At 36.1% G+C, this 18,704-nt stretch overlaps 1 protein-coding gene across 1 annotated transcript in view; it reads left to right on the forward strand.

The window, feature by feature from the left end:
• Positions 1-18,704, forward strand: part of THSD7A (thrombospondin type 1 domain containing 7A) — a 275,932-nt gene that overhangs the window by 62,929 nt on the left and 194,299 nt on the right. Inside the window, exon 3 of the mRNA XM_058421741.1 lies at positions 16,387-16,909. Within this exon, the coding sequence (XP_058277724.1) occupies positions 16,750-16,909 (160 nt within the window). The 5' untranslated portion in view covers positions 16,387-16,749. The remainder of the gene's footprint in view (positions 1-16,386; positions 16,910-18,704) is intronic.

Consider the following 18,704-nt stretch of genomic DNA (forward strand, 5'->3'; position numbering starts at 1 on the left):
TGATGTATGTTGAAACACTGAATAGAGTTGGAATTAATGAAAATCTGTCTGCTTCTACAACCACCTTCCTTCTTTATTTTTACCACAAACTAATATATAATAGGTGGATCTGTGAAATCTTTTTTTAAAGATGATTTATTTCCTCACTTTTTTTGGTTTTTTTTTTTTTTTTCCAGAGGGACTTTCCTCGTCCTTGATTGTGGTTTGGTGTTTTGCTACTCACATAAGTCGGTGTAATTAAATTTAAGTAAACTATTAATTCAGTTGAGGAGTTTGTTTCCTGTCAAAGGATTTGGTTTTAAATCTTGAGTCGCACTCTTCCCTTTGCCGTATGACAAATATATAGAGGAAATTAATGTTCCAATCTTCTTGGAAAGCATATTTAACAGGAAAGATAGGGCTATATTTAAAGTAGGAAAGTGTTAATTGAAATAGGATTTTGAAAAACATAGTTACTATACAGAATTAATCTATTGTATAAATGAAATTATATCAAGGAGGTGTCTAAAGAAGAAATGAAAGTTGTGACAAGTAGTAAGATACATGTTTTGCTAATGCAGCTCATAGCTCAAATTTGTTGTGTTATTTTGGTAGTTTCTGAATCTTAGTGCTGGCTGAAATGTCTGGAAAATTTACTCTTTTATAAAGTTTAAAATGCACAAAAAATACACTTCTTTTTTATTTTTGAAATTGTTAATTTAGCTAAAGCATTTTCTGTGTTCAAAATCCTGCATCACAGCCACAGAAGTCCCAGTTGAAAGCAATCTAATGGCAGAGGTGAGGAAGACAGCAGTTGAGGAATGATAGAAAGATGAAGGTAGTTCTTATTTTAACCATGTGGCTAAGTGCTTTTGACTCAAACCGATGTCAAGTGAATTCTTTAACCCATGCAAATGGAGTGCTCTTACAGCTTAGCTCCACTGTGCCCTTTCAAAGTGTGAAAATTTCTGAATTACTTAATAAATTTTGAAGTATTTTAATTTCCTCAGTTTTCCTTGCACGTTTTTCAGTCTTCCACTATGGTTAAGGTAGCAATTTGGAATCAGGCACAAAATGCATATTTTATGAAGGTACTATTAATATAAAACCTTTTGGTAGAGCAGTATCTCCTCTAAAGACAAGGTCCAGCCTCTCTAACTGCTGGTTTAGCTGTCATCTCCTGGAGAGTGGAAGGCTTCCTGATGCACCATCCATTTCCTTTTCCAGGCCCCCTCCCACAGAGGGATCTTTTACCCCAGCCCACAGTCTTGCCTGCTGCTGAGCCCCTTCAGCTCATTCACTGTCCAACAAGCCATGGCAGCACAGCACCCTCCCAGCTCTCATTCTTTTGCACTGTTTAATGGGGTGGTTAAAGCTTACTGTTATGAAGTTATTTTTGTGGTTCCTCTGTTTTGGACAGCACAAGCGTAGGTCTTGCACTTTTCCTGTGCTGATTTCCTGATTCACAGTCTGTGCCAGCTCCCACTAATATCAGGACAGGGGTCATTCCAGTAATTGTTTTGGATGGAGAACATAGGAGGAGTCCTCGATTAAGCTCATTTTCAGCAGATTAACCTTTTATTTGCTGGTCCATCTTCTAATTGCATTTTTGTTTACATGACCTATAGTTTATGGTGTCATTAAAATACAACTATGAAGTTTACATATTACAAAATTACTTTGATCTTTACTAAATAGCTAAGAGGCAGCATGATGGAGGCAGACATACTCCTGGATGTTTAAGCTTCCAGATTTCTACCAGTTGCTACCAATCTCTCCTGTTTGGGATTTGTAGTTGGAGAGCTATATTTTTAATAAACTGTCAGTCTGACCAGCTATGTGTAGTGAACATCTGGAAGCAACTTCTTTCAAAAGTTTTTGTTTTTCTTTTTTAACCTTTTGTTAATGGACTGTCAGGTATAGTTGAGTTAATAGCTAAAGGACTTGTAACTGTTATCTTCAGTAATGCTTAGTGTTAGTTGTTTTATTTTCTCTGTGAATAGAGTGGATGAATTTGAGATAAACCTTGTACCTGTTTGAAGTAGGGGGTGTTCCACAAAGATGTTCAGTTTACTTCAAAATGTGCTTCTTAGTGTAGTAAAACTGCATTGTTCCTCTTTTAAATTAAAGGCACATCTGAAATGTGAATTTCACAAAACTCAAAGTTTTTTTTCAATGATTTCAGAATTTTAATTTACACTTTAATTTTATGAATTGAGTGATTTAATTATGTTTTTGGGTTTAAAATTATAGAATTGTATGATAATGAAAAGTATTACTTAGGTACAAGTTACACTTGTGGTACTGTAGTTCACATATTTAAATTTGCTCCAGTATGAATTTATGTGTCTGTTAATGTCATAATTTAGAAATGGTGTTTCCACTGAAAAATCCCAAACCATGTGCAGCTTTTTTAAAAAAAGTTACCACTAAGCTAATATCACTATTTGGATAAACAAAGCCAAAATAAGGTAGTTGTGTACTCTGTAAAACATGGTCTTAAACTGCAGATGTTTCATTTAGCATTTCATCCCTAGGGTGGAAATTACACTAGACCCATTACTATTGTAATCTGTATCATTCATCAGTCAGCCACTTGTAACATTGCCTTTTTTTCAGATATCTACAAAAATGAATACCTATTTTCATTTTTTTTTTCTTTTCTATTTTGTGGGTTTGTTGTTGTTTTGTTGTTGTTTTGTTGTTGTTTTGTTTTAGTGTTAGTTAATTGTTTCAAATAAGGAAAAAAAAAATCATGGGCAGTTTCAAATGGGTAGGAGAGCAGTAGATTGGCCTGAACCTGGAGAGTGGGAAAGTGAACAATGGAGGCATGTTTTCATTAGATTAGAAATATTATTCTTTGGAACTCAAGGTGCAAATTATCCTGTGCCATAATGTTCTTTTCAAACACACAAGATGAAATTTGCATATCTAAATTGGATCAGCTTGAATGGGTTTCCCTGCTGTCTCATCCCCTCAGCTACAGTCTTTCTGAAATGCCTGCAGGTGGATCCAAATAGTAATTTTTAAGTCTATTTTTAAGAGCATCTTTGAAATATATATATGTGTATATATATATATATATATATATATATATATATATATATATATATATAGTTTTATATTGATTTCTTGCAGTGAACATCAGCAAAATTTCTCCTATGTCTCATCTGAGTATAACCTACATGATAATTAGAGGTTTAAATTTAACCGTGCTTACACTAGCTTTAAGAATAACAATTTAAACTGGGTCAATCAAATATATATTGTTAAAATAATAACTTTTCCCTTCCCTTTCCCCCTTTCCTTTCATCTAAGGAGTAGCATAATGTTTTATTATAAATGTGACAAATTTTGCCATCCAAGGGAAGACCCTGCAAGCAATCTTGTTCTACAATGCAGGGCTTTTCTTCTGTTTTTCAAAGGTAGACTCACTGATACTGTACTGATTTGGATTTCTGTTCTCGCTTTCCATAAATTCTCACAACTTTGATAATGCTTTATTGCATTAGTCAGGATGGAAGTGTATATATTATTTTCACCTCTGCTAAAACAATTGTATTCTTAATCAGTTTTTATCAAGTATGAGGGGAGACTTCATCATGGTCTGCAGCATCCTCATGAGGGAAAGTGGAGGGGTGGGCACTGATCTCTTCTCTCGGGTGACCAGTGGCAGGACCAGAGGCGATAGCAGAATGCTGTGTAAGGGGGTTCTTAAGCTGAATATTAGAAAATGGTTCTTATCCAAAAGGGTGGGCACTGGATCAGGCTCCCTGGAAAAGTGTTCACAGCCTGGCAGAGTTCAAGAAGATTTCAGGAAATGTTCTTAAGCACATGATATAATTTTTGGGGCAGGAGTTGGACTCGATGCTCCTTGTGGGTCCCTTCAAATTCTGAATATTTTATGATTCTGTTATTCTAATTAATTTCATCCAGCTGCTCAAGTTATTTTGTGTTCGCTTTGTTGTTGACTTCTGATGTACTGAGGAGAAATTGCAAAAGAAATAATTTAACTTTTGTGGACAATAGGGCTCAAAGACAATGTTTTATTTCCTGTAAAATAGTTAGAAAGTTTTAAGGGTAATATTTTTACAGTGTCTCTCTGATAAATGTAACAAAAAAATTGCAGCATAGTCTTAGGCTTTGATGGTTTCAGTACCAAGCAATGGAAGACCTAAAGCTCATGCCAGTTCATCTATGTTTTACGAGCTGTTCGTGTATATTAACTGCCAAATATTGTTATAAGAATAAGGACTATGCTGCCAAGATGATCTTTAGGTTCCATTAAGTGAACAAATAGAAGCAGAAAAGGATTTGATGTCAGCAGAGCTTTTCCAAGGCCTCTGTCCAAGGTGCTGAGGGATAGTGTTTGTGTCAGCGTTGTGGGATGGCGCCTCGTGTACTGAGGGGATGGCTCAGGTCGATGAGCTGTGCTTACCTGCCACCATTGTGCTTATCTCAAGGCTATATCCTGGGTGGGTTTGAGGTTTAGAAGCCTTTGGTTTAGGTTTGGGTTGGGTTTTGAAGTTCTTTTTCTATATTTGTTGTTGCTCTTGTTTAGTTTATGTTTTGGTTCTCTTTCTAAATGTATTGCCTGATCTGCGTTGAATGTCAGAGTGTTATAGAAAAATCTGATTTGGTTTGGCAGTTTCGTGTACAGTGATTAAATCTCAACATTATCAACTCTCTCAGTTTATCTATTGGCCCTAGTTCAGGTTGGTGGTTTTGTTTCTTTATGTAGGAGGCCTGAAGTTTCTATTCAGTTCTATAAATAGTTCTCTTTTATGTACTGTTGGAATTTTTTTTCTCTTGTTCTTGCCCAAGTAATTTGAAACTTTATGAGAATAGGCACAGCTACTGCTGAATCCCATGATGATGATACTCATATATTAGTCAGAGAAAAAAAAACAACCCACCCTAATAACTGTTTCTAGATGCAACTTTAGCATTGCATGGGGTTTTTTTGAAGATCACAGTAACTGTTTTCTCCCATCTGAGTGATATTCAAGGAGGTGTGATTGGGCTAAATGCCAATGATGATGTCTAACTCATGGAGCTTACACTGGCATATTACCACAGTAAGAGATTAATGATACTACTGCAAAAACATCTTGGATATCATTAGGGCAGGGAATAAGGAATAAGACATATTCCAGTGGTTATTCTTGGACTGTAGGATTAGTTCTCTTGCTTTAGGCTTTTAGGGAATACAATAAGGACTAAATGTTATTCTTGGCATGGGGAACAAAAAATACCAGCATTTGGGGAGAAGATTCTGACTGTGTTGTGATGCAGAGAGGAGTTGAACTCTAGAAAATAGAGTGCTGTTGTGCTCAATTTGTTAGTGGATCAAACAAGGAAGATTTCCTCTGTGCAGGAAATCTCACTTGTGCAAACACAAACGTGCATATCTTGAAAGTTACCTGACATGTGCGCCCCTCAGTCACTGCAGTGACTTGGCACAACTGAGCAGAGGGCAGAGGGCAGAGGAGAGGAGAGGAGAGGAGAGGAGAGGAGAGGAGAGGAGAGGAGAGGAGAGGAGAGGAGAGGAGAGGAGAGGAGAGGAGAGGAGGCAGCATTGTCTCTAACTGGTCCCAGAGTCGGGCTTTGGGCAGTGCATTAGTGACAGCCTGCACTTCTCTAAATTTGGGCACTCTGCATCTGCAAGCTAGTGGGCCTGTGTCTAATCTGTACTTCCCCACAATCTGTGTGTGTGTTTGTGTGTGTTAGCCAGACAGCCACAGACCACCTGTGAAATCAGACCACAGTGGCATCGGGTTGCACCTTTACTGACTTTCAGGTGTTATTCTGGCACTTGCTGGTTCATGGCCTGTACTGATGTCCATAACATTTTAACATAAAGCACATTTCCAGATGTCACATCATGGACACCATATTGTAGTTCTGAGGATGGATTGAGTGGAACAATATTTTTGAATATTGTAACTGTTTAACTTCTTTTATATACCCACATATCTTAACATGTGTTCACCAAACTATAGGTGTGGTGTGTGGCTTTCGATGGGAAGTCGTAGGCAATATGCCATCATAGTTTAATAATCTGTATTGCAATTGTAATAAATTGGTAAGTTGTAATGAATTTTCTTTGCTGTTGGCTCTCTGGTTATTCCTTAGTCTTTTAAATTGCATTTACTGTTTATAATCCAGAGTGTTTCAGCAGAGCAGACATAACACTTGTGCTGTCATTTCTCATCTTTTAGTTCTTAGTGTTTACCAGCAGATAGAACATGGATTATTAGTTCATTAGGGGAAATCAGGGTACAGAAAAGTACCATTAATAAGGAGGAGTTGTTTCTGTGTAAGACAAGAAATACCTTCAAAGTTTTCCAATAATCTTTGTTAAAAAATGGTGTATGTGCTTTGCAAAGAAATAATTTCTTCAGTGATAGGAAAGCTAATTATTTTCAGCACACACTAGCTATGTCAAATTGCAAAATGAACATCAGACTCTGTATGTTGTAGGAATTAAAACACCATCAGTTGAGTTAATGAAGAGCATACAATGAATATGATCTCATTTTTGTAATGCAGTTTAAGTGAAAGCCTTTTAAAGAACTGTTGCAAAAATCATAATTTAGGGGGAAAAGAAACAATAAAACAAATGTTTGCTATCTGTTTTAATTACTTTCTGCTTAGAGGTATGCATTAGATTTATTTATTGTTTGTTTTCAAATTATTTCTCTTAAATGGTTTAAGAATACAGTGTCTAATGAACCATTCTGAAAGCAAATGAATACAGTCTTCTGCATTCCATTATACAAAGCCAAAGAAAGTAATTTTTGATTGTTTCATTGTGATATCATGTGAAGATCACTACTTGGAATTATAGATTAACATAAGCATGGGAAGCTGAAACAGAATATGAAACACAGAAGAGAAAGAGAATTAATGCAATTTTCTTTTCTTTCTTTTTTCAAATTGGAAAAAAAAAGAGTAGATTTCTGAATTATGTACCAACCATGAGTATAGTGAGAATGCTATCCTCTATTAGCATTTGAATTATTTTTCTTTCTGCAGAATTCCTTACAAAGACAGCAATATGAAAATCTCCATGTAATAGATCTCCCTGAAATTCTTAAATGTTTGGTGGAAAGAAGATATTTTGTCCTGACCAAAGATACTAGCAATTTTACACATATAAGAGGGATTGGAAGATTTTTCTTCCTCCTTTCTGTCAAAGCTTCAAGATGTGTGGTTCTTGCCTTTGTCAAAGCTATGTATGCACTTAGAAAACCTAGGATATGAAGTCAGAAGCCTGAACTCTTAACAGGAGCAGGGAACCTTTACTGTACTTCACCAGCCCCTTCAGATATGAAAAATAAGTATTGGGAGTTTAGAGGAAGCCCTGTCAAACTGCCTATCTGCATATCAAGAATAATGTTTCTTAGAGATCGCTGCAATCAAATAACTCAATAAAATTAAGTTCTATACTAAAAAAGAAATCTTGATTCACAAGGATGGAAATAAAGCATTTTGTTGACTGCCAGTCAACCAGTTATTGACAGAGAGGGGATTTGGTGTAGGCATATGCATGTTTAAAGTATTTGACATAATGGAGTCCTTTCCTGAATCCAGTCAGTATATTACTTTGCTATGGCAACTCTGTAGCTTTCCAGGAGATGAATTTACTGAATTGCACCCTCCTTAAGCCTAAGTGAGGCACAGTGTGTCTGCCTATTCAGCGAGTTTCAGTATTTAAGTATTTAAGATGTATCCAAAGACCGTAAGATAACCTCTTTTAGATAAGACAGTGTACAATAATCAGATTTGGGAAAAATTCTACATGTGTTATGGTTTTGCTTGTATATCTGTAGAAAGAAGAAAGGACTACGGTAATCTGGAGATTTAACATTCAGTTATCCTCCAAGGTTTCCAAAGCAGGTTGCTTATAATGGTTTTCTAATTGCTTTTGGAGGATGCCGAATATGTTTTTTGTTTTCTTTATATTTCTTCATGTGGAGGTCTGAATTATTTGGTTTTGGAGTTAATGAAGAAAAATACTAAATAGTAATATACTAGAAATAGCTTTTGTACATATTTAAGGATTGAAAATACCACTGAGTCAATCTGTCTGATGGAGACATTAATATTTGAGCTTATGTAGAAGTGTCTGCAGGAAGTGGGTGGAGATGGACCTGGTGGTGAGAGTATTTTAGCAACATATTGCAAAAATTGCCATTTTCCTTTCACTGTGTGGGATGTCTCAGAAAAGTAAACTTATGCTTAGGCACTAATATATCAACCAGACAACTGAAGTTGTGTGTTGTATCTGTACTTATATATGAGGGATAAGAGAATTTAAGCTGACTTAAATTGTGTTAGTATCTAGTTAACAATAATTTTAATGTATGTATTTAAATCATCAATATGAAAGCATAATAACAGTTTTTCCTATTGATGCATCTAGGAATCAGGTTTTTATGTGAAGTTTGACTTTTGCTTTCTACATAATGTATCTTTTTTTTTTTTTTCCTCCCCCACTGGTAAATCATGTCTATATTTACCTGAACTCAGGTTGTTGTTGTTGTATCTGAACTCAGCATCATTCAAACATTGCCACTGTTTGAATTTCAAAGTCACGCTTCAAATTTTTACTGCCCTTACAGACTTTATCTGTGTAAATTAAATTTCCTTGTCCCAGGGAAATCGACTGGATGGTTACAACTGAACTGCACGCTGATCTAGAGACCACTGTTTTGCAGGTTTCTATAAAACTTCAATAATAGTTCAGTCACTGAGAATCTCTTTCACACCATTTCTTCCTTCAGTCAGCAGTATATAAAATGAAGCTCTCTTATATTCTGTAGAGAGTGTATAGATGCAACTGTCAGTTGTTTAGACCAAGGTCAGTTTTGAGTCTCACGGGAAAAACCTGTGGAAGTACCAGAGCTCACACAGTTAACTGGAAAACTTTAAATCCCATTTTCAGATACACAAATGTAATAATAATTGGAGAAAACTTGCTATATAGTCTTTTGTCATCCCAGGGAAAAGCAGAGATGCCAATCTTAGGAATGTTTTTCCCATCCTGAAAGTGTCACATCACCTTAACCTTGGTTTGATCCCTTTTAATGGGGCTTTAGTTGTAATGCTAATGCTGATAATTTAGGATATATTTTTCAGCAGCACACAGAATGTATTAAATGCATCGTGATGTATATGCAGAAGATTCAGTTACATGTGGTTTTGATATCAGGTATCTTGGTGTGCAGGTTTGGCTTCTTGCTTTATTTTGCCATAGAAATATTGGTGCAATAAAATGGAGGCGATGATGTTGCTCAGCAGCAGAGAAGGAAGAAAAGGCAGCAGTCAGGAGAATGCAAGGTTTTTTAACACAGTTCAGCATTTTGCAGTCTGTGTGTTTTGAAATAACTTGTTTCAATTAATATGCACTTTGAATATGCTAACTTTTTGGCCTTCCTTATTTAGATTTACTTTTTCCATTGTAGTTTGCTCCAGAGTTGACTTTAGTGAGTGACCTAAAGCTTTCAATAGTAAGATTGATCAGTAGGAACAGATTTGCCTTCCATCTCCCAGTTAAAGCAATTACCATATAATGGAAGTATGACAGCTGGAACAGACTTGTGAAGTTTTAGATAGTATTACAGAGGGAAGGCTTTATTTTGGGATACTGTCTTTAGGGCTGTAACTTTAATTATAGCCTAAGATTCTGCAAAATTTTATATTAATAATAAAATGAGGTTCTACCTTAGAGCTTATTTAGTTAGCAAATCCCAATTGAACCTTATTTATTAATTTAGAATGGTCTAAATCTCACTTCAACTTACCCTGTGTCTGAATGGTGTGAGATACTTTAATCAGTTTACTGAGGTTACACTCCTCTTATTTATTGATCTGTTGAAGCCAGCACAAAACACACAGCTGTACTTTTGGCCAGATAAATTACGACTCTTAAGAAGTTAAAAAGTTATTAAAAGCGATTTCCACCTATATTGTGTTTGTCACTACTACTGAGTCTGTGCATTTCTGGAAACCTCTGAATGTACTGGTTAAGTTAAAAAAAGCTGCACCAATGAAACAACTCACTAAAGAAATCAGTCTTGTTTAATTTTCTTATTAATTTGTATTACTTAACTAATTTGAGAATTGATAACAGAATGTTTGAGTGATTTATGGCCTGAAAAAGAAGACCAGCGTTTCCCTCCTTGGAAATGGAAATTGGCTTGTCAGACATTTAGATGAAGAATGATCAATCAATAGGGTTTTAATAAGGAAAAGGTTTAAAATTGACTGAAGGTGGCTTTTGTTTAAGGTGATTTGGTATGTGCATATTGCTAAGCTCTCCCTGGAGAGGATTTTCAAAGGCAATAATGGGCACTGATTTTCTTTGTTTATTTCATTCTCTTTCTGTTCCCTTTGCCAGGGATTCCAGTATTTACCTCTCTGTTATGTCTTTGAAATCTCCCTGCCTCCTCTTCAGGTCCTGCGAATAATTTTACTTACTTGCATTTAATACTGTGAGTTTTAACAACTATTTTTCTCCAGTGACCCTGTTGTCTAGATAAACATTTATTTTCAGCCTAAGTTCATGCTAGACATGGAGGCTAGATATTCCCATTGATTTTAGGAACACAAATTTCAAAAGTACATGCACGCATTGGAGGAACAGAGTTGACTTGGAAAGATCCATTAAAATCCTGTATTTTGGTTACCTCTTGGGAAATCTAGTGTAATGGGCTTGGAGTTAAAAACTAAATGGCAATGATGGTCAACTGGGTTGGTTTGTTTTCTCCATTAGTGATGTCTCTATTGGGCTTTCTGAAACTGATGTAACTAAAGTTAGATTGAAAAGGCCCCATTCTGTGTGCAGTCTTATTTGCATAACTATACGAACTGTAGATCTATGACTAATGCATTAAAAGAGTAAACAGTAAATAGCACACCCACACAAATTCTGGTTGTTGCTACTTCTTTGCAGGTTTTTTTTTTTTTTTTTTTTTTTTTTTTTTTTAAGGCATAAAACGTCGTGGAGCCAGTTTTGATCTTCTCAACCAGTTCTTTTCTCCGGATAGGATCTTCTTCGTGGGGTTGGCATTGAAGCCAATGTAACAATGTAATCTGAGCAGAAAGGACAATGTTTATTCACAGTTTAAACCCAGAAAGTAAAATAAGACAGTTTAATCTGACCTTCTTCAGTTCTTGGACCATTGCATTTCACAGTGATATTGATTTATTTAGCCCAGTAGCCTTTGGTTACATTACCAAGTCAAAACGAACATTTTTCTTGAAAACAAAGATGGTAAATACACTTTTTCATCATGTATCTTGATCCAAAGCTGAGTGCCCTCCTTGATAAATTCATTGATTTCTTACTTGAATTCTTCTTTCTTGAGCTCCCAGCAAGCAGTTCTAGACATACTTCCTGGCTGTACCTCAGTGTGCTTTCCTTACAAAGAATACTTGCTTTCTGTGAGTATTTCATGCCAAGGATGTTGATTTTATTGCTTCCAATCTTTTTTTTTTTTTTTTTTTCATTTGAAAAACCTGCCCTATACCAATGAAAGAATGCTAGGAAAATGTCTACATACAAAATAGATTAAAAAACAACCAAACACCACCCTTCTTCTCCCAGTATAATGAAACAATAAAATGAAAACCTTAAAAAAAGATAAATCAGTCCAAGAATTGCTATCTTACCTTAATAAAAGCAATGCATTTATAAAATCAGAACTAGATGATATGTTTCTAATAATTCATGTAAATAGAATCTTCATTAATTTTTCAAAAGTAACTTTTTCTTGTAACAATTTTTTGTAGTAATCAAGAAACACAGTCACTTTGCACATGATGCTTTCTATTTATGTTCACCTTACATATATAACTCTTAAAGTTCATAATTTGTTATCCAAATCCATGATCTATAACAATGAAACAAATTTAACAGCCAGCCACGATCCTCGTATGTTTGCAAAAGCAGTTATTCTGGGAAAATCGTAAATAATTGTATTACTTGTATAAAAAAAAACCATGGTTTTGTTTGTTTATTTTAAAAATTGCAAATTTACAAAGAGGATGTAGCACAAAAACAGGTTAAAATCAGGGCCTCTTACCTGCTATGAAAGAAAAGGAGAAATCCATAAGAGCATATTATGATGTGGTCGAGTGTGACACCTAGAGGCCATATGTTTAGGATTCCTAAAGAATAACTTCAGCTCCAAGTTTTGCACAACGTGTGTAGTTTTGGACTTAAAGACTGGAGTGGGCATGTTTTGAAAAACTAACATAATAGGGTTTTTTTCAGATTTTTCATGTTTAGCATATTTTTGTGTCTTCCCTGACTAGGGTCCCTAGCATTGATATGAAGAAAAATAAGAGACTATTTCTGAATCTGGTAAAGAGTTCTTAATGCTGTGCAGCAAAGATTAAAAGAGCTCTGTGCAGCTTATTCCATCCTGACTTACTTGATATGTAACAAAATTCTTGCAGGTGCCATCTGAAGAGAATTATTGCAATACACGTCTACTCTTATGGCAACAGAACCAGATCAGCACGCTACAAATTTAGAATATTTCTGCAGAAATATTTGGTGCCATATTATCCAGTGGGCATTGGCTGTAATAAACTCATTATAACCGTGGAGCTAAATGAATAGATAGGTGACTTTGATTTTTTTTTTTTTGCAATATTTGTGATTTTCGTACATAAGAGAGAGGGGAAAGTCTCAGAGATGAATCAAAGCTAGCACAGTTCAGATGAAGAGGACTTTGACTATTCTACACAAGAAATAAAACATTTTTCACTCTTTATAATTTAGGCTATTCTAGTACTCATTCTGGAGGTTTTTTTGTACTAGTTTAATACTCATGCAGTAGAGATTGTTTAGTGGGGTACAGTTATACAGTTTGTAAAGCATCTTCTATCGATCTACGAAAATGAAACTTCTCTAAAGGTTTCTGGCTTGGCCAGTCTTAAATTGAAGGCAGATGAAAGTAATGATGAACAATGTTCTTTGTTGTGTAATGTTTACTCTGGCAACAAATGTGCCATATATATATTCTAGTCTTTGCATGTTCTTTGGCCTTACTATATGTAGAAATACAACGTCATCAGGGTATAAGGTAATATGGTCCTGAAGCTTTTGTTCATGGCTTTTCATAAAGAGAAGGGTGTTAGCATGGGACGGCCTGGTAGCAGAGGAATACTGCCAGCTTGATTCTATATTGAAATATATATATTATAATTTCTCTCTCCACAAAAATAAAAGGTATTTCATGCTTCCTTTGTTATCCTCTAACTCTTTAATGCAAGGAAGTGTGAGCAAAGTTATTCCAGTATTTCATGACTAACACTTTGTCATTTTCATAAAGGTCTTTAAGGTGAGTCATACTTTTCACAGAAAAATGAAAAGGTGCTAAGTTGTCAATGTTTTGTGTGATTGCTTTACAGACTTCTTGTAGCTGTTGTGCCTCAAATAAAATAATAGAATTATTTAGTTTGGAAAAGATCTTTAAGATCATGGAGTTCAGCCACTGACCTGTCTCTGCCAAGTCCACCACTAAACCATATCCCCAAGTGCCACCTCTACATCTAAATAAATAATTGTATCTCTTGAGGCTTGCATGTTGGTGCTCTAAGGGACAACAATGACACTATTAAGTTTGTGATACACATACTGATGTCAATTGTAGTTTATTTCTATGCTTTGTCTAGAGGCTTCTTCTCCAAAATACTTAACCATTTATTTGGGGATGTCTAAGCCATGAACAACTGATAAATTATGGTTTTTATATTAGAAGATGCATTGCCAGTGGGCTGGGAATAGTGGTTGCATTGTTAACTGGAGGGAGGTCCCATGTTCACTGTAGCAAATAGGAGAGGGTAACAGGGCATCAGACACGTTGGGGTGGAAATGGCTGAAAACAGCATTCCCAGAGAGGCATGCTCACAGCAACTGAAACCTAAAATCAGGATATATTCCCTCTTGTTTGAGAAGTCTGATTCCAGCAGTTAGGCTGGTGTTGGTGTTTGTCTTCAGGCACCAGCCTACTCTTTGGCCTGAGGAATCACTGGCCTTTCCCTGTCCTGAGTAATAGTTGAGTGCATGTACGGTGTAAGTGACTGAGTGCGTCCCAAAACCAGCTCTTCAGAAATCCTTATTTTTTTTCCCAGACATGCAAGTACTTTTTCATAATAAACATTCCTTCCCTTTTGTCTCTGTGACCTATTTCTGAACAGTTTTAATCCATCATATCTTCTGACAAAAAAGAAAAAAAATAATAAAAAAAAAAGGTAAACTCATAAAAAGTAGTGTGAAAATATTTTACTGTGATAATCTATATTTTAGTGTTTTTGAAGTATCAGTCCTATAGTTGCATAAATATAAGAAAATATTTGAGTGTTTGTGTATGTGTGCTTACCCACTCTTGTGATGCTGCTTTGTTCTGCTGTCAAAACCCACTTTGATTCATTGTGCCAACTACATGGATGATCTGTTTCCTGATGATGTTTCCACATGATCTGAGTCACGTACAAAATATTCTCAGAGGCTTTCTTTATATATTCATTAAAAATTCCAGGTGGAATCCATTGTATTTAATAACTTTGAAAAAGATACCTTTTCCCCTAGTCTCTCTAGAAGCTTGAGCCTTCCTTTGATGCATAGCTCTGGCTAAAATGCCAACACTTTACTCTTAATTTTTCAAGGAATATATAAACTACGTATGTTTTAAGTATGCAAGTCAATACAGCTATTGTCATAGATTTCCTGAAGTTCTTAAAACTTCTTTAAGCCCTGAGATTCTTAATCCTATTTTTCATAAATTGTGAAGGTGGCATTATTTTTATTATATAGAATATTCTCAAGTGCCTCTACACAGCCTGTTAAATAATGTGTGTGTGAGTAACTTAACCACAGATGTAGCTTTAAAATTGATGTAAATCAATGAACTCAGAAAAAAAAATGTTTTAAATCAATGTTCTCTCTAGTTCAAAGCAAAGGTTGAACGGGAAACCATGCTTTCTAAAGTGAATACAGCATGATGTAGAAGTGAATAAATTGTATCTCCTGAAGTGCTTTTAGCTGAGGGTACAAGTTCTGGATCAGGATGCTATAAATTTGTTAAGATCATGGCTTTCTATGTATCCCTTATCAACCTATAATCTCCTGATTGTTGCCTGTTTTTCAACAGCTGAGGAACAGTAATCCACACTTGCTTATCTCTCTTAATCACAGCCTCATGGTGCTGTAGCTCCCTGAGCCTTTAATTCCCTCTTAGAGGCGTAACAGAGTGGAAAGTAAACAAAGACGAATTTGCAACCTTCAACATTGCTAATTTGCTCTGATGTCAGAATATTTAAGCAGGCAAGGACTTGGGAATTATTTGATCACAACTGATTTTAATCTAATGCATGTGAAAAGGCTGAGTCTGGGAAGGTTGTTCAAAATGACAGGCGTCCCAAGAGATGTTGACTGAAGGTTTCTTCTTTAAACAACAATAGCTCCATCATTTTTTCTACTCTGTGTCCTGTGCTCTTACTGTGTATTTTTGTTTGCATTTTTAATATAACCTGCTGAATATGATATTGGTTTTCTTGAAAATTCCTTATTTGCTTCCCAGTTTGTAAATGCTGGAAGCCCAATCTTTAGGCTTGTTATAGTGTCTGTTCACTGCAGAGTGGGTGGGAGAGATAAAGATCCCTATTTAAAGAGCTATGTCTCTCTCCACGTTTTTGTACCATCTTGACAGCCTAATGTAGCCTGCATACTTCCATGTGTAAAATGATTGATAACTTGATCTTCAAATTATTTTAAATTACACAGTTGATGTGTGTGCATGTATATATGTGTACATACTTGCTGGATAAGAAAGGATGTTATCTTGTGTTATATATTATGTGCACACTTTATCTACCACAGAGGTGATGAGCTTACACATGCATACACATTATCATACACACATATTCATCTGTCCTCAGAACAGATAGCTATATGCCATTACCTGAAACAGATTTGACAAATATATGCAAGACAAGGTCATATTTTTATTTTTTTTTCTTTTTTCTACATTTTCTTCAATTTCCTTCATAAGGTCTTAATTGTCTATTTAATGCATGTGTAATCACTTTTTTATTGTTTACAAAATGGTTAATGCAGTGTACATACTATTATCAGGACAAATGTTTGATGCTCTCTTAATTGTTATATATTGCTCTGTTTATATCTCTTCTGGTTGAATGGCTTGTGTTTCTGAAGCATGTCTGATGATGATTTCTCCTTTTCTTCTTGGTGTGTATCATTCAGGATATTCCAGGGAGAGACGTGTCTGGGAAGCCAGCCTTTTGCAGTCACTCGCTGCACTGAGATTACGGCGCTGGGCTATTTGTGTCTCTCCTCATCCCTGTTTCTCTGTCTCTCGCTCTCTCCAGCTGGTGTAAATGACTGCTGCTGCCTCCCAGAGCAAGATAACCTGCTCAGTCAGCTGGAGCCCCCTGCGGACAGCTGTCTCGCTTTTAGCTGATGGAAAACTGCTATAACCGCTGAATGGAAGAGCGTGGAGCAGCGACCGTACCAGCACGAGGAGCTGCTGCCGCAGCAGCAAGAGCGAGCGAGGACTCTATTGTTCCCTGGTGTTAAACAGTTTTTCCTTTTCAACTGCCATGCACAACAGCGGGAGAGAGGTTTCCAGCCCCTTTCTCCCCGTGAAGAAATTCTGAAGAGGGGAGGATCGTTTGCAGAAGGTTTCGCGGTGGTGCTGCGGGTTTCGGACGCAGCGGCAGGCTGCTGGAGGCATGGGGTTGAGCGAGGGGAGCGCTTCTCTCTGCCGCGGTCCAGGGGCTTCTGCCGTGCCCGCTCCGTGCGTGGGAGTTCTCGTGCTTCTGCTGCTGGGAATCTGGGACGCTCGTGCACAAAGTGAATTTCAAACTTCATCAGTGTATTTGTGGAAGACTGGTAAGTCAGGATGCTGTGATAACACAACAGCAGTGTATTGAGTTTTTGTTGTAAGTAATAACCTTTTTGTCTGCTTTGTGTGTGTGGAGGGAGAAAGTTAATCTAAATAACTAATGTTTACTGGCAGGATTATAGGGGAAAAATAGGTCATCTTACAGGATTCCACTATCCAGGCAAATATTGCAATTAAAAGACTCAATTTGTGAGTCTGTCGCACTGTTACTGGGATCTCTCATATATTTTCTGTGTCTTCTGAGGTTTTTTATTTTGTTTAGCAGCTCTGCATTGTACATAAAGGTCAGAGCATTAGTACCTGTCCACAATGAGAAGGAGCAATTATTACAATTGGAGTTCAGCATCGTTAAAAGTGCTCTAAACATATTGAATTTTCACAAAGAAAGATGTGATTCGGCGCATCTAATCTTTGTGTCCTGTGCTGACATGTAATACATTCAGTGTGGTAATTGATGGGGAGTTGGGTTTGTTAAATTTAGGTTTGTTCCATGGTATATAGGGCACGTGAAAGCTAATGATGGATTAGGTGAAATAATCCAAGTGATGCCAGATCTCATAACCAAAGAGCCAAAGGCAAATAGGCTATGTGGATTCAGCACCACAGTGGATGGATAATTTCCCCTACTTTGATCCTAATGAGTTACGTGTCTGTTTTAAAGATTGCATAGTCATAACAGTGTTTCAGCCTTAACTCTGAGTTAAAAATCAGTAGGGAATTTTCCTGTGTCAATTAATTTATTACATTAATTCAGGACTTAAGAAGTGATGAATATGTGCATTTTAGTTGTCTTGATATGTTTTTAGTTCCTATGTGAGTAGAATTTAACTCTTGTTCAGGAAATTTAAATTTTTCTGACTGGGAAATATTTCACATTGGCTTTGGCAGTTAGCTTCCTTTTGTGTACGTTGCCAGGAATAAAACAATCCAAAAAGTAGTAGATAAGTTTAAAAAGTGATTTTTTATTAAAGGATAATACAATAATAAGAGATATTGCAAATTAATCATTTGTCTGAAAAACAGCTTTGAGAAGATAGTCTCTTTCCTGGATGGAGGGACACAGCCTTCTGCCACAGAAGCAAATCAATTTACAATTACAGTGATATCCTGAATTTTTTAAGAGGCTCCATCTATCCAGCAGTTCAGAGAGGAGATTAAAAGGAAATTCATTTAAACAAGAAGACAAGCTTTCCAATAACACTGGAAAGAGAAATCTGAAGAAGGGAAAATCCTTTGCAACTTTCACTTCTGACTGCAAGATGAGTTACACAATGATAGTGACCTTTTTTCCTTTTAAGCCCTTGACAAATTAAAAACTGTTTACTGTTCCATTACAGATCTGGGAGTGTTTGACACGCACTTGAAAAAGAGATGATATATATGCACAGGTTTATGCAAAGGCACAGTAATAATATAACATTTTCATAAAGCATTTTTACCTTAAGTTGCTAGGCATCAGCAGAATAAACTCTCCAGCATTTTATTATGTCTCCGTTTAACAGTATAATGGATTGTGTTTTAAAATGTTAAAATAGTAACATAGTTTGAGGATAATAATAATTCTAGTGAACTACTACTTAAGAACACGTGCAGTTGGTTTGCTATGGACTTAACTCCACTCACTTTGCACATAGTACACGTGCTCTGAAGTCATGTCAGTTCAGCAAGAAGGAAATGGTGTTTTTTGTTCTTCTCCCCCTTTCTCCCTTCCTGGCAAAGACTGTTCTTAAAAAACTTTTGTGTAGAACAGGTATGATCCAATTACTTTACCTGATGAAGATT

This window comes from Hirundo rustica, chromosome 1 (genome assembly GCF_015227805.2).
Source record: "Hirundo rustica isolate bHirRus1 chromosome 1, bHirRus1.pri.v3, whole genome shotgun sequence".
Lineage (NCBI taxonomy): Eukaryota > Metazoa > Chordata > Aves > Passeriformes > Hirundinidae > Hirundo > Hirundo rustica.